Source organism: Crassostrea angulata, chromosome 6 (genome assembly GCF_025612915.1).
Source record: "Crassostrea angulata isolate pt1a10 chromosome 6, ASM2561291v2, whole genome shotgun sequence".
Lineage (NCBI taxonomy): Eukaryota > Metazoa > Mollusca > Bivalvia > Ostreida > Ostreidae > Magallana > Magallana angulata.
Genome location: NC_069116.1, coordinates 18,865,944 through 18,891,151, shown reverse-complemented (window position 1 = coordinate 18,891,151; position 25,208 = coordinate 18,865,944). Strand labels below are relative to the sequence as shown.

Genomic DNA, 25,208 nt, shown 5'->3' with positions numbered 1-25,208 from the left:
TTGTATAAAAATGCATTTACTTGTATAATGTATAACACATTCAATAAACAGAAGAGATGTTCTAAATTCAAATAAAATCTCAACTTCAGAATTTGTGTTAGGAATGGCTTTGCTGGATTAACTCTTATGTGTATCTTAGGGTTCTGTAGACATAAATCAACATTCAAATATATAAACAGCAGAATACATATTTTCATTTTAAAAGATTTCTAGTATAGCACTGAAAGAAAAAATGGCTTGCTTCGTTCATAATTTCTGTTGATCCCGCCAACATTCTTGCATATCGAGTCGATAAATATCACGTATTTACAGTAAATGAACTTGCGTCCTATGCCGGGAGACTTGTACATATGCACCCTCGATGAAAAAAAAGGTGTTAAGATGAAAACATGATCAGCCATCGTAAATGTGCTCACTGTTGTTCTGTGTATTACTAAAAGTCTATTATTGTGCTGCACTTCTCTTTGATAATGCTGCTGCCAGGTCATTTCGGAGTGCATCTTGTTTCTTCATGTCTCCTAGGGGAATGAATGAGCGAAGGCCATAGACTATGTCTCGGGTTTTACCAAAGTAAATCTCATTCAATGTGTTCCTAATTTTGTTTTCCATATCCTGCAATAAAATTATTTCATAAGAATACATTGATGAGAAATATTGGTCATTAATTATCTAATTCAAATGATGTTTTCACAGCCTCAGTTAACCCCTGTTGTTATTAATTACTAGGGACCCTCTTATATTTAGTGGTTATAAATACATGTACTAGTATATAGATATACAGTCAAACTTTGAATCTCAAAATCGATGGGACTGTTTAAAAACTTCGAGATATGCAAGTATTCGAGATATTGAGGGTAAAATACTTTAAAAATTAAGTGGTCGGAACTTTCAAATCACTTTGACATATCCATTGTATTCGAGATATCAGTGTTCGATATTTGGAAGTTTAACTGTACATATATAAATATATCTCCCTGATTTCTAAAATTTCTCCCTATTTTTCTGTTAAAGAGTAGTGATTTTGCCCTAGGTTGGTCCTTGGTAAATATAACTTCTTATAAAGGATTTACTGTAAACATGTAGAATCTCTTTGAAAAATCATTTTCTTAAAAACATTAACCTGTCATAAGTACAGAGGCATACTAGTAGATATAATCAAACAAGAAAAGCAGAGAAGCATCATATACTTGTAGTTACAACAAACTGTATATAAGATCTCACCTCCACCATTTTGCCGATATTGACGATATGGGGGGAGGCGTCGCTGACTGTGGCATCCTGCTCCACCTGGCGGGTCAAACTCCCTCCCAGGTTCATCACTCCTGAGGCATCCTTGCTGGTCTGTAGCCATAGCATAACCGTGGAGGTTAACTTATAGTGGGCACTTCGTCCACTGGATTTCTCCTGAAAGACAGTTATGTCATTCCATAGTCAATTTCAACAAATAAGAACAATTTGCTATATCTTGCAAAGTGGCACTAAAGTTCATTATGATTTATATGGATGTAAAGGACAGTAACTCTGTCAGTGCTTATTAAAGATATTGCTGGGATTTGTGACTTACCTGAACTTCCACAACATGAATTGAGTCCCAGCAGCCCTTAATTTTCTTGGATCCATCACCTGCCTTTTTTATTAATATAACTCCAGCAAATCCATGGTCTAAATCCCATAAGTATACAGAGGAAACTCCTCCTTCAAAGTACCTATCGAAGAGAGGATAAATCACTATCCTTATGTACATGCAGTTCTTGAAGCCAATGAGGAAATCAAAATTTATTTAATTGAAAAAAGTGATTAAAGTTCACAACTGGATGGTTTTTTAAAATTCCAAATATCAACCTAAAATAATTAAACTATATCTTTATCTAAACTATAGGATCATTAGGTGTATACACAAAGTTGTATTTTTTTTGGTTCAGTAATGTGACAACCATGAAACATCTACCTGCATTTAAATATTCTATGCACAAATTTATGACTTCTTTAAAAGATTCTTTTCATTTAAGCACATATCAGCAAAAAAAAAACCAAAATTCATTGCTACTGACTTGTTCGGTGTAAAATGTACCTTTTACAATATATTCATATACATATGGATATTTTTTCTAAAAACAAAAACTACTGAATAGTCTTAATTTCAAGCTAAAGATTCTTGTTCTTTTGTCTTGAATAGACTGACCCTTCACCTTTGACCTTCTGACCTCAAAATCAATGGGAGTCTATAATAAATGATGCAATAGATTGTCTCTTTCTTCAAAGTAACAGTGTACCAAGATCAATGTCTGTTCATGCAGCAAAAAGTACAATCTAACAGACTGACATGTGCAAAACAATACACTAGTATCTCCTTTTTTCTTTTATAAACCAGAGTAAAACTAACATTTCTCTGTACTGATCAAAGGCAGTATTGGCATCGATCTCCAGTTTTCTCAGTCTATCCGAAGGCAGGGTTCCATCATCCAAGGGAGGATCGTAGGTATTGCTCCAGGGAGACCTAAAATAAACAATCGTTATAGCTGAAATACATTTAAATGGGTCTTTTTCAAAAAGTTATACATACCGGTATACACTAATACAAGTATAGCCTTTGAGATTTTTTTTTATTGAATATGTGTATTAAAATCATCAAATGTTTGTTTTTTAATCTGTATTAGTGTAATTCATACATATTTAATTCTATGGCAGCCTGGGTTTATAATATTTATCATTATTTGTAATCGTTTACATAAAGATAAATTTGTGCACTTGTTCTTGGGGATTTTTTTTTACACTACCTGTATGAGTCTCCATCTCTGTTGTAATCACATAATAAATAATCTTTCCCAAGTTGTTTGTCTCTGGCAATTTTAAGGGGTTGGTCAACAGATGAAAGCAAATCTTCACAAAGAGTTGGAACCTGGTTAAAGTAAAACTTAGTCCATCAACAAAGGTCCATTCGTTCAAATTTGTAATAGATTTTTAATAAAGAAGTACCTTAAGTTTATGCATTCATTCTAAACAAATTCACCTCTTTTTATATAATATTTCATAAGGCCAGAAACATTTTTTTCTGTCATAAATATTATATGAGCTGCAATGATGCAATTTGTAAGTAAATGCTCAGACACTATAGTATAAAAACAAACCATTTTAAATAAGTGTTCATTCATAAATAAGTGTTCATACTCTCTATTAAGTGTGAGCACACAACTAAGATGAGAAACTTTAAAAAAGGAAACTTACAAGATCAATTAAATCTGTCAAATTCTTTTCTATCTGTTGTGGTGGAAGTCTTCTCATCAAATCTAAAGCGCAATCCAGCTGTTGGTCAGACTACAATTGAAATAAAAGACATAAAGCTGATAAGTCAACAACTCGTACCTCAGTTATTAGTCAAGCCTAACCAATAGGATAAAATTGTATTAGTCCAGTGTGCCATGATTTGCTCTATTGCATTCTAACTCAATCTACCTCTAGCAATATTTAAGTAAGTGAGGTCTATATTTGGTCATCAGGTTCCAAAAATATCTATAGAGGAGTGCATAATGTCCATTTTGAAATATAAAGGCCTTAATAGGGGACTACCCAAATGGAAGATAAATATATTAAAATATTTACCAATCCTTTCAAAATGATTGAAGCAGATATCAACAAGTGTCTATTCACTAAGATTTTTAGCCATGTTGGACTGGTAGATGTTACACATTTTCAAGTGGTATTACTTTTGCTGTGACAACTGATCACAATAATTTTAATAAATTACAATTATATCTCCTCTTCCTATTTTACTAGCAACCAGCCAACAAAAATAAGCTGGCAATTATGGCACTGTCTAGTGTATGTATATCAAAAGTGATTTCTAAAAAAGCAATTGCTGAAAACACTCTCTATTCCTAAGTTGACATACACTGGGTACACATAAATATAAAATCTCAAAGTGTTTTTTTTTTCAAAGCACATCTTCTTAATTAAATGATAGAATTAAGAAGAGTTGACATATATAGTCTAGAAAGATATCTTAAAAAGGCAAAGTCCTCTCATGGGCCCTTTGGGCCAGTGGCAGCAAAGCTCTCCCGGTTGATAACATGTACATGTGAGAATATTAAAAATACCCCATAAATATCATAAACTTAAAAATACATGACAGTTGGCTAAAAATTATTGAGATTTAAAATGCTAGCTATTTACGAAATAATTTTTGTATCAACATAATAGTTTTTCAACTGTGTAACTCTGTCAAATTATCATGACCAAATATGGGCATAAATGAAGACCAATACAGGAAATGAAACTAAAACACCCCCAATATACTCTGTAAGAGACTTCATGGTGTAAGCACACACAGTACCACAGGGGGAAAATTATCATTATAAGAAATGTGAATTCATTGCTTGAATTCTTGGTAATTTTCTTCTCTGTTTTCATTTTGTATAATGAAAAAGGGCGTTTAAAATATGCCAGTGCAAACCACCCCATAACTCTTTTCTAACATTAAATCCCCCTAAAGAATAATTTTTACGCTGACAGCAAATAGATTATTGGTCATAAAATTCTTAATATATCGTTAGTTAGTATTGCAAAGAAAAACAAACCATGTTGGTTCCTGTTGAGGCTGGACAAGTTAAAGTTCAGGAAGAAATCAATTTGAGATCTTCGCTAACTTCCGGAATGGAGGTTAGAATGCTATATCGATCAGTATCCAATGAAATGAATTGTTTCACGAAATATGTGATAGTTATTTCCCGCCATGGATTAAATTTTTAATTCTGATATTCATGTTGTCATAAATACGAATCGGACAAGATGGATAAAACACAATTTTATACATTATACAATAAATTCTCAAATTCAATACACAACTTACTATTTGTAAGCGAATGAGATCTTTTGCATTGTCATAAGTATAAGTCACGTGATTTCCGGTTTAGATTGTAAACATGGAGGAACTGAGTAAGCAGTGAGGATTGTGGTGTGAATCGAGCTCATTACTTGACCTATTTAGCTTCGATATATAAGTATGTTGTTAAAGAGTTATGCTTTAAGTGTATATCTTTATTTAAACAAGACATATTGGGTTAAAACAAGCCGAAAGTTACAAAGGTAGCAATGCATCTGTTTGGATTATATTGTCATGTTGAACATGAAAAAATTTGGTTCAACAAAACTAAACCAAAAATTAGGTAAAAAGCCAAATGATTAATTAAATCGATCCTTTTAATTGTGTTATTGATTTTGATTGTCTATTAATTAATTAGCATGACTCAACTTAGTAGTTAAAGTATATGAAGGTACAGGGTACTAGGGTGTGGTAGAACATTTGTGTATTGAAATTCTTTCAGGTGTATTTGTGATTTGTAAAAGAATCCCTGAATCCTTGGGTTTTTTTTAAAAAGCACCAAAAAAGCATTTTAATCTTTATATTAAAGATATACATCTGTTAATAAGTTATCCTATAATGTGACAAAAATATGTTACTCATTATCATTGTCTATTAAAATGTTAAACAGAAGGAACAGCCAATTTTTCATATATACTAGTACATGAGGGTTGGTACCTACAACCTTTTTTTTTTGGAAGGGGGGAGGGGGGTCAGTACGTGCATGTCCATGGAGTTCGTGCTCTCAATGCTTATATAGCTTTAGTTTTAATTGATCAAGAAATAATACACACATAAACTGTGCCACATTATGTCATATTGTATATAAACATAGGTAGAAATAAAATAAACTCTTGGTTAAATGCTTAATAATTATTCGTACCTTGGTTATAAATTTGCATAATTATTCAAGCTTGTGGAAATAACATAGAGGCTGTAGTTTCAATTAGTTTGTAATAGTATGTATGTTTAAAGTCTTATGATTAGTAGTTTCTTAGAAATATAACTTGACCGGATGCACACTTGATGATTGTTTGCATGATATTTTGGGAGTTTGTTATTGTAAGCCTAAAGGTGTGGTTGGCTAAATAACTATACAATGTTCCATGAATTTGCTACCTTAAAAAGTATATACATCTGTGTATATTATAATGTTCATTTTGAGATCAAATGGTTTAATGATATTCTACAAGAACAAATCAAAACACAATATTCAAATTCAAAAGCATGCTCTGCAGCTTTACTTATACCTGGTAGTTGGGAAACAAAAGACATGTTCAACAAGCCTATTTTAACATCTTATTAACAAAAGAATGTACAAATATATGGAAAACTAAAAGATTATTCATAAAATATTCATGTGTTCAGTTGATATTTTTGAAATCCTTAACATTAAAGTTTTACATACATGGATGCATAAAATGTACATGAATAATGAAGTTATGATTTAGATGCAAAAAATAGAGAAATTCTTGTGGTTTATCCAGCATGACCTATTAATTCCATAGAGATTCTAGCAACAGTATGACAGCTGCACAATATGCTGTGTCAGCAAATTTTTGTCAGAAGTGTAGCTTATAATTAAGTTTGTGCCTTCTACATAACAGGTTTTCAGGGCCATTTCATTTAACTACCCTCACTAGTTCTCTTAAGTAATAAAAATCAATACTGCTCCTTTCCCTTGCTGCAACATTATTTCTTCATCATCATTTCGCAGACAAACATCTTGCCAAAATGCCAATACAAGAGACAGAGGATCATGATGCAGTGCGGATGAAGGTGGGGTACAATGGGTAAGTGCTCAGACCTATTTTAGTGCTGTAGGACAAAATTTGGTGCTGTCTGGATTATTAAATTATTGTCAGGTTCACTATGCAAAAGTATTTTCTTTGAGTTAAATCTTTTCTGTGTAAATCAAATATTTACTGAGACTTTCAAACCTTATGTTTCAAAATTAACAGGTAATTTTTTTGGTGAAATTTTGTGAGCAACTGCTGCAAAATGGCAATTACTTATGTAATTTCTCTCTTTTTTTTACTCATTTTTATCTCAACTTGGATTTTTTTCTGCTTGTCAAATAAAAAAAAGATTTACACTGTGTATTTATGTCTAAATTCTTGTCGTACATATTCATTGCTGTGATCTAGGTTCAATATTTTTATTGAATGAAGTTTTCTTACTATAGATAATGTAAATGAAGTAATTGCAGGGTCCCTTGTAATGGCTTGTATTATTTTAAATGGTTTAAAAAAATGAACGAAAATGTGTAAATATTTATGCAAATAGGAATTTATTTTTCAGTATAAATTATAAACAAATTCATGATGATGTTTGTAGGGACATACTCATAACAAGCATAGGTCCAGAAATATCCTATGAAGATTTCTGCTCTGAGATAAAGGACATTTGTAAATTTGATGATCAACAGCTTTTCACGGTCAAGTGGCTTGATGAGGAAGGTTTGTCAATTTCAGAGGAAAAAAAGTTTGATGTTCAATGTTTTAAAAATATTTGGTGTGTCTTAAGAATCCTAATCTATATGACAATTAAATCCTGCTTTATGAATGTGAGGCCATTTTCTGATACAGGTGACCCCTGCACGATATCGTCCCAGACAGAGCTGAACGAGGCCATTCGTCTGTATGATCTGAACAAAGACTCCGAACTGGCTCTCCATGGTATGTTTAGTATTTACATCTGTCAACTTTTTTGTTCAGCCTATGTGTATTTCAAATGCTTTGTTTTTTTTACAATTAATTTCCTGTTTGTTGAAATAACCAGCTGGTAACGGTATTCTGGTGCCGTGTTTATATACAAAGGTGTGAAAACCTTGACATAGACTTAGATTCTAAACACTATTTGTTTCTTTCTTTCAGTTTTTCCAAATGTGCCAGAGCGTCCTGGAATGCCTTGTCGAGGAGAAGATCGTAAGGCTGGATTTCATGAGATCTAGTGTACATGCATGTTCCAGTGGATCTGTACATGTTATGTACACTGATTGGTTTCTTATATCTGTAGGTAACATGTACAGAAAAGGTGCAAGAAGATGGAGAAAGTTGTACAGGATCAATGGACACCTCTTTCAAGCCAAACGTTTCTCAAAGGTAAATACTGGCTCATGTTCAGTTACTACAACGGTTGAAAAGGACTCGTTGCCTCATTTAAGTCTGCCATGATTAAAAGATATTTACTATTGACATGGTTGTACGACAAAGTACTTTGTTCTTTTGCAGAAAGCTTTCTGCTCCTTCTGCTCAGACAGAATCTGGGGTCTCGGTCGACAGGGATTCAAGTGTATTCAGTGTAAAATTGCTGTCCACAAGAGGTGTCACAAATTCCTGAAAGTGGTCTGTGGAGCCCCAGTCATTGTAAGATCCTTACAACCCATGTGACACTTCAATACAATATAAAACAGATAAAAGCAATGAAATTACTGTCCTTTTTTTGACAGTTTGGCTCATAGACGTGTACTATGTGTATTTTTGTAGCAGAAGATGCTGTATATATTTGTCTTTAATACAACTTTCAGACTGGAGCTAAGCCAGAGCCTAGAGATGATGTCAAACAATCAATACCAGATCTGAGGGACATGTCCTTAAAGGAATCCAATGGACACCCAAAATGTATGTATAAAGGACTAAGTGCGGTTTTATGCAATTTTTGCCCCCCAAAATCAAAGTCTTAGAAAGAGCTTTAAAATAAGATGAAAGATAGTTAAAATCATATTGGAAATAAAGATGTAAAAGGTTATCACCACAGTGACGTCATAACGTCGAAATGACGTCATGAATATTGCATTATTTTGATAAATTGATGTTTTGTAGCAAAATATGGGTGTTTTCCGATGGTTTTTCGACTGGGAAACATCGAGCGCAGGCTTGCTCAAGTACCATTTTTTAGTATAATATGTATAACTATCTGAAGTAAAACATATGTTAAAATTGCACTTGAGCAGACCTGCGCTCTATACTTCCGAATGCAAAATATAGAGCAAAAATGAGAATATCTTCATTTGTTTGCAACTTTGCGGGAATTATGTCATTTAGATGACGTCATAGATAAAAAGCGAGTGAGCAATAATGACTAAAATCAAGATTAAAGTTATAGGCATCCTCTTTACAATGATTTGTGAAGATTTCATTCTTATACGATACTATTTAAAAATTGGTTGAAATCGGGGGCAGATATTTGACCAAACCGCACATAGTCCTTTGTGTCCAAAACATACATTTTATATATCAATGCTGTAGATTGATTTTCTCTATGTTAATTTTCATCTGACATTTTGAAGTTACCAGATTAGAGATATCTGAAATGAGCAATGTAGCATTCTGTTTACAGTTTCAGAGAATGGAACCTCAATAGAAATAGGAGGAAAAGAGGTATTTATTATTTTGATATGAAAAATACTAGATAAAAATCATATGATAAAACCTATATTTAGCAGAAGAAACTTACATGAAGTTGTTTATTTTTATTTTTATCTTAATAAGAGATAGGGTCTTTTAAATAGATAAAACATCATCATGAACATCAAAACTACAAGGAAGCATGCATTATCCTGTAATCTGCCATATTTATATGTAATTGTAAAGATTTCTCAAAGAACAAGGCTGCAGACAAGCAGCCCTATTGTGAGAGTTTCCCTGATACTTTGATACACATTTATTGTACATGAGCATTTATTGACCCACAGTTGACTGAGGAAAGTGAAGTTGACACTGAGGTAAAGACGGACATTTGTATTCTCTCTGGTATATGTTGTCGGAATGAATGGAAACTGATACTGAGCATTATAGATTTTAGTCTGTCACTGTATGTCATGTGTGTAAAGTCAAGAAGAGCTATGCCATTTATGATGCTTCAGAAAATGGACCGATTTGCAATGGTTTTGCCAGATCTTATAAAATTTACCGGTTTACGCTATGTGCTTGTCTTTAAGAATTCTGTTGTGTGTGCTATAATGCATGGGAAATTTGAAAAGTCATGCAATATGGATGTACATGTATTTACAGCCATACAAGTACTTTGTTATTAAGTGGCAATTTCCATTATTTTATCTCATGAGAATCAGTTGATATTTTTATAGGATACTTACTTTTTCCCCATGCCCATTAGTTTTATTCTGTTTTATCTATACCAGAAGTGCGTGGAAGGTTTTCAATATCTTGCATATTTCATCACTAGTTGTTATCTATTTTGGAATGTGGAAATATATATCGGTGCTTTAATGGAAACAAACCCCAGTTGCTCCAACTTCCTAGAGGGAAATTAAGAAGAAAAACATTTTTAGGATGTTAATAGGGCCGGCATATTAGGGTTATATAAAAAAAATTAAAGGAACTCAACAAGGAAACAATTGTAATATACCAGGAATTTGGAAACTTGCTGGAAAGAAATTTTGGTATTTGAAGTAGTTTAAGTTGCTTAAAGGTTAAGAAAGAATCAATTATTAAATGACTGATGGAATAGATTTCAATTCATTATTTTTATCAATGAGAGAATCTTTGGTTAGAAATTAACATACACTTAATCTGAATTTATACTATTTTTGAAGAGTAAACCAAATTATGAAATACTAGTTGTATAGTACATTTCTGTATGCAAAATTTCTTTCAGACTTATGTTAACTTCAGTGTGCTCTTAGTCGTTGTATTTATACAGCTGTCTTTTCTGTACACACTTCATTACACCATGTTGATTCCACTCCCAAGAGCTTCAGAGACTGAGAAAAACAAAGAGCTTTAGTGACTGAAGAAAACAAAAGTGCCACAAACACATAGATTTTGTGCTAAAAAATGTTGTAATTCTGTTGTCTGATCGCATCTACTCTCAGCTTTTTTTTTCAGTCTTAGAAATGTGGTTCATTTCTTAGGTTATTCTTTAATGACATATTTTCTTCTCTACCTTCTGTAAATGTTAATTTCTACCCTAAAGGATTGGACTTATCGACACTCTAAATCTTCACTTTGTGAATCACTCCTAGGTTAAACTTCTTCATTTTAGTTTGTTGAAATATCTGTTGAAATGACATTGAACTTATGTTAAAAATTAACCTCAGTACATGTATTTACTTTTTATGTCAGTATGCTGTACTTGATTTAATGTATGTGTGTAAGGTAGTGTAATGTGTGAATGTAATTTTTCATCCACAATCAGGCCCAACCAGCAGTTCAGGTAAAACTAACTGTTCTAAAAAGTGATATTGATGCTACAGTGGCAATTGCATCCTCACTGTCACCATGCTCTGTGTCGATCCAGAAAATATCATATCTGTTGCTTGACTTCAATTTCCTTTAAACATTCACATTTCTATTCAATATTTAATGTACTGCAGTGTTAATGATTTTTTTTTGCTTTTATATTAAAAAAAAATCTCCATTGTGCTAAATATCATCACTTTATTTTTGTTTCTTGTCTCTATTGTTTTTATTTTAAAATAGAATTTTTTATTTTAAATTGATTACTGCACAACCTGGAGTTAATGCAAAGAAATTGATTTCTGTTCAATGCCTAAGTTTTTCTCTGGATCTGTGTGAAATGTGTTTGCAATTGTGTTTTTCATTTTAAATTCATTTTACATGTGCATTCAATATATAAACACCAAGAATGTAACTGTAAGGATTAAAATGTCTAAATGCACATTTTAATTGTGAAAATTCAAGTTGTCGTATGGAATAAAAAGTTATAGTTTTTTTTTTCAGTCAAAACTCCCAAATTTCTGTCAAATTTACTCTGATTCATAACAACAACAGCTTCAGAAATTAGAAATAAAATCATGATAGATTCCTTAATCCATGCAATAATTTAAAAGCAAAGCATGTTTTCTTTTCATGCAGAACTTTTTGCACAAATATTGAATCCCTCCTCTTTATAAACTATTTGCTAAATATCTATACAAATCCTTGTGGAAACCCTTGATCATTCTTTTGATTGCTTGCTGACCATGGACCAACTTAGTGAACTTTCCTTGGTTTCATTAGTATTCATTACTGAGTAACTCTCAGTCCACATAGAGTAGGGGAATCTAATTATGATTCAAGAGGTATGAAAATGAATATCATGTTAAAAGATTATGTTAGTGATTATGAGAATGCTTTATTGGTTAAATTTTTCTCACAAAATTGGGAAGGAGTCAACTACCGGTAAAATAGGGCAGGAATCATTCATAAAACTGAGAAAATTTTTTCAGTGGGGATATGCATGACTGATTGTGGGTTTCTGAAGATGATCATTAATTAAAAAAAAATACCCAGCATATAGAAAACCTCAATGTAAAGAATATATGTTAAAATGCATTCATGTAAGAATTTCCATATACAAAGCAAACCCTGGATGTCCATCATTCCATTGTCATGCATCACTGCTTTACCTGTTTTAGGTGCTCACATGTTAATCAGAAAACGGATATTGGCTGGAGATATATTCAATATTATCCTGTGTAACCATTGATTAATGTCCCACAGTCAAAACAACACAATATGATAGAAGAAGAAGTTTGATGAAAGTTGAATTGCACTGTATATAAGTGATTTTATGCAGCACTTCCTTGAACAAGTACACCTCTCTCTAGAATTTTGATTTGGTTTTTTTAAGATGTTTTAGAAAAATAACTTTAATACAGAAAAATCAATTATAGGCCTATTACAAAATGTCCTGTACTTAATACACTTTTAACTTTATCTACTTTAATCTACAATGAATCCATCTAATGCTTAAATCAAGAAACGTAACATTTCATACATGATGTCAACAAGAGTCGTTGTTTCAATACACTGTGTTTTAAAAAAATCTGAGACTTGATTGCCCAGCCTTAACAGTAATTGATAACGTATTTTGCTTTAAAATACAACAATTCCTGCATTTCAGACATCCAATGGAACAGACTCTCAACAGGTGACATTGGATCAGTTTGAACTGCTCCGGGTCATAGGTCGTGGGAGCTACGCCAAAGTCCTGATGGTGGAACAGAAACGTACCAAACGAGTCTACGCAATGAAGGTCATCAAAAAGGAGCTTGTAAATGAGGATGAGGTAGGACTCGGAGCTAACAGCTCTAACAATGGGGTCATAATTGTGTGCAGTTCTTTACGTCATTATTAACTCAAGTAATTAGTTGTTTTAACCCTTGTGGAGTTCCGTAATCACAAAACCTTGATGTTGTGAAGATGACCCTTGTCATGTTATTAAGTCATCATAGTTTTATTTAGTGGAGACTTTTGTTTATTTTAGGATATAGACTGGGTGCAGACAGAGAAGCACGTGTTTGAGACAGCCACCAACTACCCCTTCCTTGTGGGGCTTCATTCTTGTTTCCAGACCCCCAGCAGGTACTTTTAAAAATAGTTTAAACTCAAGCTGGAATTGTACTTAATATGAAAGAACACTTCAGATTGTAGACTTTTCACATCTCATAACTATAATGATATCTCTACTGCAAGAACAGCCCCCCCCCCCCATTTATGATATGCACAATATACATGTATGTGACCATGCATGTTTTCTGATGGTGTGTAACTGTCTGTGTTCAGTAATTGTTACATTTATGGCTTCTTTTTCCAGACTGTTCTTTGTGATCGAGTTTGTGAGTGGAGGAGACTTGATGTTTCACATGCAGAGACAGAGGAAGTTACATGAGGAGCATGCTCGCTTCTACTCGGCCGAAATCTGCCTGGCTCTCAATTTCCTCCATGAAAGAGGTTTTTGCATCTTTTCAATGATTGAGTGTTAGAGTTGTGTTTTACAAAGTTAGATAGCAAATTACCTCAACTCAGCTTACCTCTTAATGCCTGCCGGCACATGAGGCCCAAAGATAGCAAATTGTAAAAAGATAAAATTACTTTCTGTTTCAGTTACATGCAACAGAGTTTATATAGTTGTTTTTGTGTTTTGTTCACAGGCATTGTGTACAGAGATCTGAAACTGGACAATGTGCTACTGGACCACGAAGGTCACATCAAACTGACTGACTACGGCATGTGTAAGGTAAGAAACCGGTGGCCAGGTGTAGAAATCTGGGGTCCTCAATTCTAGGGGTATCATGTTTCTTGTATTAAAGTTTTATTGATCAGGCTGATATGATGTGGTAATTTAATTTGAAGTCTTTTATTATGTAATTTAAAGAATGATTTCTTTGTTTTGTCATGAAATCTCTTCTTTACAGGGTCAGTGCTAAATGTGTGTGAAAATAACCTACATCAAAAACTTTTGAAAGAATTTGTCAATTTATAGAACCAAAATATACAAAAAAGCTTTATAAATAACTTTTAAAATGGATAAATTACATGGACAAGCTAATATGTATCCAAATCAATAACATGGTGGTTTATTTTCTTTAGAAACTGACATTTTCATTTCTTTTTTTTTTTTTTAAAACATGATCTCGATGATAAACTACTGTTGATTTAAAGTACATGTACTTTTTGAGATTTTGACCCAAGGGTGGAAGGTTAAGGTTATTTGTCGGGGGGAGCTTAACATGTACACTGTGTGTTGTATATTTCATGATAAATAAAGGACGGATTGCGACCAGGTGACACAACATCAACATTTTGTGGGACGCCTAATTATATAGCTCCAGAAATTTTACAAGGACATGACTATGGTATGTTCTGTGTTGGCTTAGTGCCCTGTAGGTCTGGGCTTGGGTCAGTTCTCTCCCCTGGTAAAGGGGGACAACTCCTGGGTCCTTCCTACTGGATATAGTGGTAGGGGGTGATTAATATGGCTTTTTTCTGCCTGTTCCCATAGGAGGGCCTGTGGGCTGGAGACACCACCAGTACATTTTGTGGAACCCCTAATTATATAGCCCCAGAAATCCTCCGAGGGGAGGATTATGGTAAGCTTTTTACTAACATCTAACAACAATCCAGGGGCCCATTGAGGGGAAATGAATAACTATCATGTAGTATTGAAACATATTTCAAAACAAACAAAAAAACTGAAAAGAAAGCAGTATTGTGATAATGTTTGCAGTTTTGAAATATGGTTTTGTTATCATGGTAGTTTAGTTTCAAGTTTTCCCCCATGGGGCACCTCCTGGATTTTTCCTCTTTTCTTGCTTTTTGTAATGTGTTTTCTCACCTTAACAGGAAGGGCTATGGAGTGGAGACAAAACCAATACGTTTTGTGGAACTCCCAATTATATCGCCCCCGAGGTTCTCCGTGGAGAGGACTATGGTATTGTTAAGAAAACTCCGTGCTTTGGTCATGAATTAGAACCAGATCATTATTCAAGTGAAAATAGTGATCTTTACTTATACATTTACTTAAACAATATTTTTATTCATTTACAGTAAAAGAGGATTGAGCATTTAGAGAGAGATCAAACTAAGCTCTTTCCTTTTTCCATCAATTTTAAAAATTTATAAAATCAAGGACATTCCTATTTGAAAATGAAAATCAAATAGAAATTTGATATTGAATTAAACCAATTCATGTACCTCAAAATATCATGGCACTTGTAATAGTTTCAGATCCTGTTAATTTATACATCCCAGCTAGAATTAACAGGCATTGGATTTATTTAAACAAAAGAAAAGATACACTAATAACATTCTGGTTGAAACTTGAAGAATGATCTGGGTCATTGCACTGCTTGTGGCATCGAGTTTGAACCATACCCCAGTACAAGTCAGGCATGCAGTATTATGGAAAATGTAAAGATGGAAGAAATATCCATATTCTAGGATTTATTTCATATGAATATTATTTAATGTATCAGAATAATGGGGTATTTTTATTATTAACCACTAATAGATAATTCCAAATGACATTATATACATATATTTTATATATATGTATGGATAATTGTTTTAACTAAAAACTGGCATGGATATACATTTAAATGTTTATGAACAACTTTCTAAAATAAATTGGGTGGTCATTTTGGGAAATTTCTTTAACCATGCATATTAACACTATTTCTGAGCTAAGTATTAGAAAAGCAAGAAAAGCATGGACATTTATCACTGAGTGTTGTGATGCATGGGTCAGGGGTCATGGAATGAGTACATGTAGTGTAATGTTCAGTAGAATGTTTGTGTTCGAGAATCGCCTCCTCTTTATGAATGAATTTTATAAAAGTAAATGTATTGAATAATGTTAAATTTATTGTAGATCTTTGTATTTTATTTTGATATACAGATAGTAACTAAAGTTCATTGCTTCATATTTGTATAAAGATATGTTATAACTTAGAGTATTGATTGATTTGATTGAATTTGCTCACCGATGCATTGTGCTACTTTGCCTCGAATTGCACAACCTATTGAAGATAAAATATTGAACACCTCAGTACCCCAGTGATTTATTTTCATCGCCATTTCACAGAAGGATGCAATCACCCAATATAGTAGCTAGTCCACATTTCCAAATGTTATTTTATATGATTTATGTGTGTAGTTTTAGGCCTCATTCATGTGATTGCATATTGCAATGCAAAATTATTCAAGTATAGTCAAATGAATGGAAATTCCCATTTATTTTCAATACCAACGGCTAATATACATTGCTGTTTAATCTGTTATCGATAATAAAAGTTCAGCTCAAATTCATGTTAGATTTTGAAATTTATTGGAGTTAATGAATTGCTGCTAATTATGGCAGTACATGTACTAACTTGCATCAAAATATGAGATTACAAATAAATGTCCAATATGCAACCTTTGCACATTGAACAGAACTCATCATTTTGATAATATGAACGAAGCACATGCTACTGTTTTACTTAAAATAATATTCATTAATAAGGCAGTATTACGACAGTTCTATGTAAATCTTTGTAATACAATGTATGAGATTTCATATGTAATATTGATTTTTAGCTTTTATTAGAATGTTTGCATTTGTATTGAAATATAAAACTATAATTCAACTAGATGTAGCACTAAATTTATATTTTTCATTTATATTGTATGAAGGACTTATGATCAAATTAAAATAACTTTTCATGAAGAAATCAAAAACACATTTATGCATTGTGAGAAATGTGCAAACACTGTAGTTAATGTAAACTTAAATAAGACCTGCGTTTGATTGACTGTGACTTTGTGCTTGACACAGATTTCAGCGTGGACTGGTGGGCACTAGGGGTGCTCATGTTTGAGATGCTGGCAGGTCGGTCACCATTCGATGTGGTCGGTGGAGCAGAAAATCCAGACCAAAACTCAGAGGACTACTTATTCCAAAGTAAGTTCTTATTGTAACATTATAAGCAACATTACATGCAACATTTTTTGCAAGCTTTAATTTAGTGTGTTAAGCAGGAAAACCGTTGATTGTCAATGTGGCTTTTGTTAAGTTTTTATTTATAATACACGTAGTTAACATTTATTAGCATAATAACCAATGGTTCCGTGAAAAGATAGAAAATGGAATAAAAATTTCTATGATATTTACACCACTGAAAAACCACTCTAACAATAAATCACTTAAAAAGTGTTGCAGTTACAGCAGTTAACAAAAGTAGCATCATAAAAGTTTGTCATTTTTTAAATTTTTTGTCCTTTTTTCAGTCATCTTGGAGAAAACTATTAGAATACCCCGGTCGCTTTCAGTGAAGGCTGCTTCCATCCTGAAAGGATTCCTCAACAAGGTACTCTGTCCTGTGTCAGTGTGACCGTAGAAACACAGGAATTACTTGTATTCTCCTTTGTACTATGATTTTAAGCTTCTCTGTTGTAAAGAAAAAAAAGAAATTACAATTTTATGCTGAAGAGAATAAATTATCATAAAGTAATTTTTGTTGGACACAGGAAAAGATGATCATTTTAAAGGAATGCTAAAGAGCAAAAAAAAAAATCTTCATTACATTATTAGTTGTCATACCTTTATAGAAAATTAAGGAAATATGTTTTACAAGAGCATCTGTTCAAATTTTTTTTGGGATGAAATATATACTTATCTTAGCAGTAAACTCATTATAACTATATTCATTATATACATTAATTTTAAATAAATTTTTGTATGAATTTTGCATGGATATTCATAATAAGTGTTTTGCTGTACCCTTTTTAGAAATATTTGTTAACTCTACAAAAATGACAATGACCTATCATTGCAAGATTTTTGAATTAGAAAAAATACCAATTCCCTTTACTTAACCTTACAGAATCCTTCAGAGAGACTTGGATGCCATCACGACTCTGGGTTTAATGACATTCAATCTCACCCCTTCTTCCGCGCCATTCAGTGGGATGTGCTGGAACAGAAGTTGGTGACCCCGCCATATAAACCCAGCCTCAAGTCAGATCGTGACCTTGAGCATTTTGACCCTGCTTTCACTGATGAACCAGTACAGCTGACCCCTGATGACCCGTATGTTGCTTCTGTTATCTTTTGTTTGTTTTTTATATAGTTCTTGTTTTAAGCTCTTCTCATTTTCACATACCGTATATAGGCATCTGTGATGTATAAGAGCTTCTATTATGGCTAAATATTTTCAAAAAATGACAAACCGAAAAAAGCATTGCTATTAATTTCTACTTGTATTTCTGTGTTTGATTTAATTTTCTTTGTTGTAAATTGGGAGAAGGGGCATTATTTTGAACATGAGGGAGGATATTTTAAGTGGAGATTAGAGGCATTATATTGAACACTAGATTTGATTGTTAACATCTTCTGCATTTTCTTTTTATAGGAAAGTGATTGACAAAATCGAGCAGTCTGAGTTTGATGGCTTTGAATACGTCAATCCTCTGCTGATGTCGATGGAGGATTGTGTATAGTCTGATCCTTAGTCACACCTATACAAACAATAAACTGACACTTAGTCACCCATAGTCACACCCACACAAACAACAAACCAACACTTTAGTGGCACAAACCTAACGGACAGGAGCTGTGTACCGGAGCCAGGAGAACCAGACAATCGCATACTTGTACCTCAAACTGTTGGTGAATGGTATTAGTAAATGACCAAAGAAGTGAGGTCGTTGGAGATTTTTTTTTACCTTTAACTGTGTGCACAGGATGCTATTCAATTTGTGATACATGTACTGTTAATGGCGACATTTTTTGAACATTTTCAAAATTTAACTCAAAGAACTGTCTGTACAATGTACTAATATTAACTTTATTGTACAGTTATGGAGAAACTTTTGTGATTTTTTTTTTGGGGGGGGGGGGGGTGTTCTGGTCGGAAGGGGGCATTTTTTTTTTGCATTATTGTGTTCTACATGTATATGTTATTTAAGGGGCAAACAAATACGTGTGTATATTATATTTAAGTTTTTGTGATTCTGTCTTAGTCCATAAGAACTGTCAAGTATTTTGTGACTGTATTTAGCTATGTCTTTGAGAGGCATCGGTATTAAGCTATGTCTTGTGACTCTTGTCTTTGAGAGGCATTGTTGTACAACGAAGAGAAGTTTACCAGTTATTTGTACATTAACTAGCTTGAAAAACATGGTTTTTGTGGGGTAGTTTTATTATTTTGCATTTTTTTTCCTTAGAAGAACATTGGAGAATTGGTTGGAATATTCCAAGTGACCAAAAACATATCATGATGGGAAGAAAGATTGTGAAAAAAAATAGATAGAAAAGATCTGATTTTCAAAACAAGTTTATAGAACATCATGTTTAGCCTAGGTCATTTCATGTACTTCTTCCTCTGTCACACGATGTCATTCCTTTTGTGCTGAGATTGCCTGAAACTTGTGATGTGGAGTCTTTTTTGTTTTTATGTGTGGAAATAGCCCAAAGTGCAATGGATTCATTTCTTGTCAGTCAGCAGTGCTGGATTTTTTGTTACGTTAACATGTATTGTTATTTTGTGCTCTCTTGACACCTGTTGAATAATGGTATCTATTTGTACTACACACTAAGAAGAGAAAAATGATTTGTGAAGTAAAAAAAAATATATATATAATAACGCAACATTTACTTATCATGTATTGTTATAACAAATGTATCTTTTTTTGTCAAATATGTCTGAATAATGTTCATATATCTTGATTGGGTATTGATGATTAATCAAATTATTTTAGAAAGTAAAAAAAAAATTAATAATCTATACACTCATATTGAATACAGCAACTGTCTTCCATAAAACAAAACCTGTTATTTCTTTCTTTACCATATTGATTTGGAGATCAATTTGTATTGTGACTTTCAATTGTACAACATTCTGTTGAATGCGGACTTCATCATCTGTATATTTGAATTTTTGCGATTTTCATCTTTTTTTCTTATGAAACTTATTAAAATGATCAAATATTTTTTTACTGAGTAGAAAGTAGAGAGCACAGTGATGCTAATTACTTCTAGAAGGTGACATTTTCTTTCTTTAGATTGCAATTTCAGAAGTTTCCTTAGAAGAGAGTTTTTCTACCCACAACTTTGTGTTTTGATTTTTTTTTTAAGGCCAGTTTTGCTGAAGTGCAAATTGGACTATCAGAAGCATTCCAGATTATTTTAAAATTATTTTGAATTTTTTTTTCTATTTTGCATAATTTATCATTGGTTGTGATATTTCAAATTAAGATGTATGGTGTACAATAAATACAATTTGCATGTACTGAACTGTTTCATTATGACTCGAGAAGACATAACTTTTGCATGCACTATCTTCAACCATACAGTGCTCAGGGTGACCCATGAAGTGTGCGATTGGTTTCCCAGTTTTTTTTACACTTTACACCTCTTATTGCAGAGCTAGTATTCGGTTGTCAAACGAGTTTTTAGTAAGTTTCATATCGTTAGCAAAAGCATTCAGGAAAGGTGTGTGTTATTGTATAATGAAAACAGGAGGTGGTCATTCAAATAATGAAAAAAGCCTCAACTGAAAATTTAAAGATAAGACAAATCTTATGAAAAAGAATTACTTGTAATGAGATAGTGAAAAAATATGTGTACAAAGTATATTATTTGAGACAAGAACACGCATGTAAAAACGTGGAAAAAAATTCACCATCAACAAAACAAAATTCAAAGAACTCTGTGACTGGCTTTATTAGATTAAACATATTGAGATAAAATGTATATATATATTAGAAAGGTTTTTAAGGTCATGGTCATGTGATTTCTGGTATTCACATCATTCGGGAGATATTGGGGTTGGAGGGGGGGGGGTGCCGCTGCAGAGAAGGATATGAGGGACTGGCAAGGAAAAAAGAAAATGTTAAACGAGGAGAGGAAATTCCAATTCCCCTTAGCTGACTTCATCTTGTTGGATACAGTATATGCATAAGTCCACAGTGTTGCAATTCCTGTTGTATCCCCCATCGCTTGTATTGTGCGTTTTAGAGAATGCGAAGATACTACGTTGCTGATTCCGACCGAATGCATCAAAATTCGGTCATATATCAAATCAATCGGAGAAACATCGATTGAGTGTTTGGACTCGGACATTAACATTTTTGGCCGGTGTTCCTCTCTGCTTTCGTCACTGGATGAATGGATCGTTTCGTTGTATAATGGCACAAGACGAATACAACAGATATTCAGAACACACGATCCAGCAGCACTCTAACACTCACCCCCCCCCCCCATCCCCGGGACATCTTTCACAGTAGATCGTTAATCAGGCACTACTCAGTGTTAGAAATGTGTACAACAAATTATCAAATGAAGACAAAACATGATCATAATCCTACAAATTCGAGGCAATGTCGTGATTGAAAGAGACAATGAGATGAATTATTCTGTTTCCCTTTTACAGCAAGAATCCTCGACGAAGTCCGCAGTATGTGTTGGAGGAGTTTGCTGTCCGGGGTAGACCCTGGGGTGGGACACGGCTCCTCTGGGTGACTGCAGGTGCAGTGTCCACGGGAGATGAGGTGCCATCTTTGGCTACAACGATTACCAAGTCATAAAACGAATACCAATTTCTTTTATCATGCTGAATACACTATATCTGGGCTTGTCATTTGGACCGTGGATAGTTTGCATAGAATTTTTGTGTACTTCTACGTAGTTTTTGTTTATTATGACAATTCCTGTTTATCAATGTTATAGCTTTAAAAATGAAAAATTAAACAAATAAGCTTAGAAAAACTCAAAGTAACTTTTGATAAGCCATCAAGAGCCTATACTCGACACTTGACCAAAAGATCCCAATATGATAAAACTTTGCCTTCCACCCTATAATTGTCCCCTTTGTTACAGCATGAGATTCGTAATCACTAATCATTACATTATATTAACTCTTTCCCAAAATATACATCTTAACAAAAGTATCATATTATAAAAACAATATAGCTATGTATGGTTTACAATATCTTGTTTAGTTTACTGGTGATGTTAGAAATACCTTGGATTTTGGAGGATACCCATCTGTAAGTCCACTGGACAGACAAATACACAAGGTGCATAGTGACAATCATGATGAATAATTGTTTTTCAGCAGGGATATGAATTTGTCAACAGTGTTGTTAGTTGATATCACAATAGGTGACGTAACTATGATTGTGACGTCATGGTTAAAATCAAACGGAACTCCTCGGGTGTCTCCAATCGACCGAAAATTTCCAGATTTTATAATACTCAATTTTCTTGCTTCATTATTTTTGTCATTTTAATTTTTGCTTTGTATTAAGCTGTGCATTTATTTCACACCAACATTAAAGAGGCGTGAGCTCATGTATGTTACATCCATGCTTGTCAGCAAAAATCTACATTTTCATTAATGATAATTAATCATGAGTTTCAAAAAAAAAAACCAGGTTCTTATCATTCTTTTCAAAATTTATATTAAGGAAGCAACGATCCATTGATCACGGGTTGAGTATTATTTGTACACATTCAGTCGCCTTAAAAATATTTCTTTTTATTATGAGATTATTCCCCTTACTATATATAATAAATATTTCCTTTTAATCTTATTGTAAAAAGAAAAAAGTTTAACGTCAGGTGCTTGTGCATCCATGTATTGATACAGGCGCGGATCTTACTAATAAATTTTCAAAGGGTGTGAAGAGAAACTAGTTGTATAGGGTACATGTAGAAGAGATGCGGCATTATTTTAGATGCAGTGGAGTTGGGGGTCACCTGTATTATTTCAGGGCAAAATCGTGCATGGTATCCAGTGGGCAAAGCCTTTGAAAGCTCTCGATTTTGGGGGGTTTGTAGGGTAAAACGAAACCATGAAATTAGCATCGAGAAAGGTATTCTTGTTAATATTCATGTTCAATTAATGCATTATTTTGAAGAAGTCTTTGCAAAAATGCCAATGATTAAGGAGTTTTAGTTATGTTTGTTAGTTAAGTTTATTTAGTTGTTTTCTTTATTACCACTTGCAAAATTTATAACTTTTTCAACTTCATCGTTTAAGTATGAAACCGATTTGGAATTTAATATTTTTTTTAGATTTAAACATTGCAAAACTTTTTACATTTTAAAACGGTGATATTTTTTAACACTCTCATCAACAATGAAATTGCAAACTATCTGATACCACCTTAAGACTATCTCCTAGGCTGATCTTTGATGTGGGATCGCTATTTCAAAGCACAAACCAGGCATGCACGTAATAAATTTACGAAGGATATATGATGCTTTAGACCTATCATTCAGCCTGTGTCTGTCAGTCAGTAAGTCGGTTCTCTTTGGGGTCAGGTGGGTGGGTTTTTTTTTTAGTAAGCGCAACTCTTCTTTAACCGATGCAAGGAATTTCAAGAAAAATTTTGTGGGTACGTAAAGCACATTGTCTAGATGTGTAATAACTAGGAAATTCCGAATCAATTATCTTTATTGGAATGGTGTCCCGTTTGAGCTTAGAATTTGGTCATATATTGAATACAATAGTAACCACTTTGTATGCGCAAATTCTCTTAAACCGCTGCACGGAATTGCAAGAAACTTTGTAGGCATTTAGGACTAAATGTATAGATGTGCATATTATTAGAAGAGTCCGATTCCGTCATTTTTTTTTCGTCATACATTTAGTATAATATACATATAATAAACAGTTTGTAAGCGCAAGTCTACTTAAATCACTACATTTCGAGAAGCTATCAAGGTATTTGGGACATATAACCAGGAAATTTCTATTCCTTTTTTTTTCCTGAGAATTTTAGCACGTTTGAATTCAGAATTATGTTTTTTAAGACGGAGATATAGATCTGCATATATACTTGCAGGAAGTTATGCTCGTTTTATATTCAGACTTTTTAAAGAAGAGGCGTCAGATATTAATATTATTATACGGTATACTTTTAGTCGTCTTTTGAATAAAAGAGCTATAGTTCTTTTAAATAGAAGATTGGAATACCAGTTTAAACATTACTATACAATCTTATTTAACCGCAAAATACAATTATTGCAAGAAATATCTAAAAAAAAAAACAGGCTTCTTAATTACTGACATTTCAAGCTAAGGATGCATATAGATAGCCAGGCAATTCTTTATTGTGCTGAGCTTTCGATCTTCATCGATTTTAAGAAAATCCCAGTTGCAAGGATTATGTAAATTTATGGCCAATGATTCTATCAAAACAATTTGTTATTAGATATGGTATTTCAATAAATATTCAATTTCTTGGATCAACTTTACGAAATCAGAGAAAATTGGTATTAACATTCAAAATCATTTTTTTACAAGTACAAAAACGGTCGAAACGTATCTGGTTGACGGGATGCTTTGTAAATTATATCACTCGCGATTCTATCTGGAAAAACACAAAATATATCCTCTCTCTCTCTCTCTCTCTCTCTCTCTCTCTCTCTCTCTCTCTCTCTCTCTCTCTCTCTCTCTCTCTCTCTCTCTCTCTCTCTCTCTCTCTCTCTCTCTCTCATTTTAAAAATCTAGTAACTTGCCACGGTAGTACTTGTTTCGTGTGAATAACTGAGTTGCACGGTACCAGTTTATTCCATCTGTGGTGTAGCTTATAGTTGTTCAGTACACCATATGATTACTGCATGCTGAACTCAATGTGGACTTACGCAACGCACTCACATAAACAAATTTTAAATAACTATACAGAGTACAATATATATAATTTGGAGGTATTTGAAGTGTTTTGCTATGACTCGAATTGTCCTTATAAGTTTTGCATGTATAATCTACAACTAAAGACCGAATGTCATTGGTTTTCCAGTTCATCTACTAGTATATATGTACACTCTTTTTGGGTAAATCTCTCGTTTTAGAGCAAAGTTATATTCATTTTTTTTCCAGATAAGTGGCTTTATAATGAAAGGCCTAGCAACAAATAAAACTACATTAATTAGCACTGATATAAACGGGAAAGGCGCGTGTAGTAAACGGCACAAGGATACGCGAATACCAGTACATTAAAAAACAGCCCTTAATCATGAATACGTGTTTATTTACTAGTCTGTGATAAATCCAATGATAATTTTCAAAATTGTAATACCTTGAATTTAATCGAATAACACAAAAATGAATAAT

The 25,208-nt window shown here is 33.1% G+C and overlaps 2 protein-coding genes across 7 annotated transcripts; one reads left to right on the top strand and one right to left on the bottom strand.

Annotated features, from left to right (window-relative positions):
* Positions 1 to 4,713, bottom strand: LOC128187376 (F-actin-capping protein subunit beta-like). The gene is made up of 7 exons (XM_052857804.1): positions 4,575 to 4,713; positions 3,226 to 3,315; positions 2,778 to 2,899; positions 2,384 to 2,497; positions 1,565 to 1,706; positions 1,222 to 1,404; positions 1 to 612 (listed from the first exon to the last, which is right to left on the bottom strand). Exons 1-7 carry the CDS (start codon positions 4,575 to 4,577, stop codon positions 445 to 447), a joined length of 822 nt encoding a protein of 273 aa, XP_052713764.1. The 5' UTR covers positions 4,578 to 4,713; the 3' UTR covers positions 1 to 444.
* A 170-nt stretch (positions 4,714 to 4,883) lies between these two features.
* LOC128187375 (protein kinase C iota type-like) lies at positions 4,884 to 20,375 on the top strand. Of its 6 annotated transcripts, none has more exons than XM_052857800.1 (20): positions 4,884 to 4,997; positions 6,576 to 6,651; positions 7,196 to 7,317; positions 7,447 to 7,536; positions 7,735 to 7,785; positions 7,877 to 7,962; positions 8,092 to 8,226; positions 8,388 to 8,481; positions 9,200 to 9,240; positions 9,555 to 9,584; positions 11,018 to 11,035; positions 12,728 to 12,892; positions 13,091 to 13,188; positions 13,421 to 13,557; positions 13,758 to 13,843; positions 14,950 to 15,037; positions 16,922 to 17,047; positions 17,374 to 17,453; positions 17,970 to 18,175; positions 18,498 to 20,375. In XM_052857800.1, exons 2-20 carry the CDS (start codon positions 6,593 to 6,595, stop codon positions 18,583 to 18,585), a joined length of 1,800 nt encoding a protein of 599 aa, XP_052713760.1. In that variant the 5' UTR covers positions 4,884 to 4,997; positions 6,576 to 6,592; the 3' UTR covers positions 18,586 to 20,375. The 6 variants fall into 6 exon arrangements, with proteins under 6 accessions (XP_052713760.1, XP_052713758.1, XP_052713759.1 ...); XM_052857798.1 differs by lacking the exon at positions 14,950 to 15,037 and adding an exon at positions 14,609 to 14,696; XM_052857799.1 differs by lacking the exon at positions 14,950 to 15,037 and adding an exon at positions 14,375 to 14,462.
* Positions 20,376 to 25,208: the final 4,833 nt, after the last annotated feature.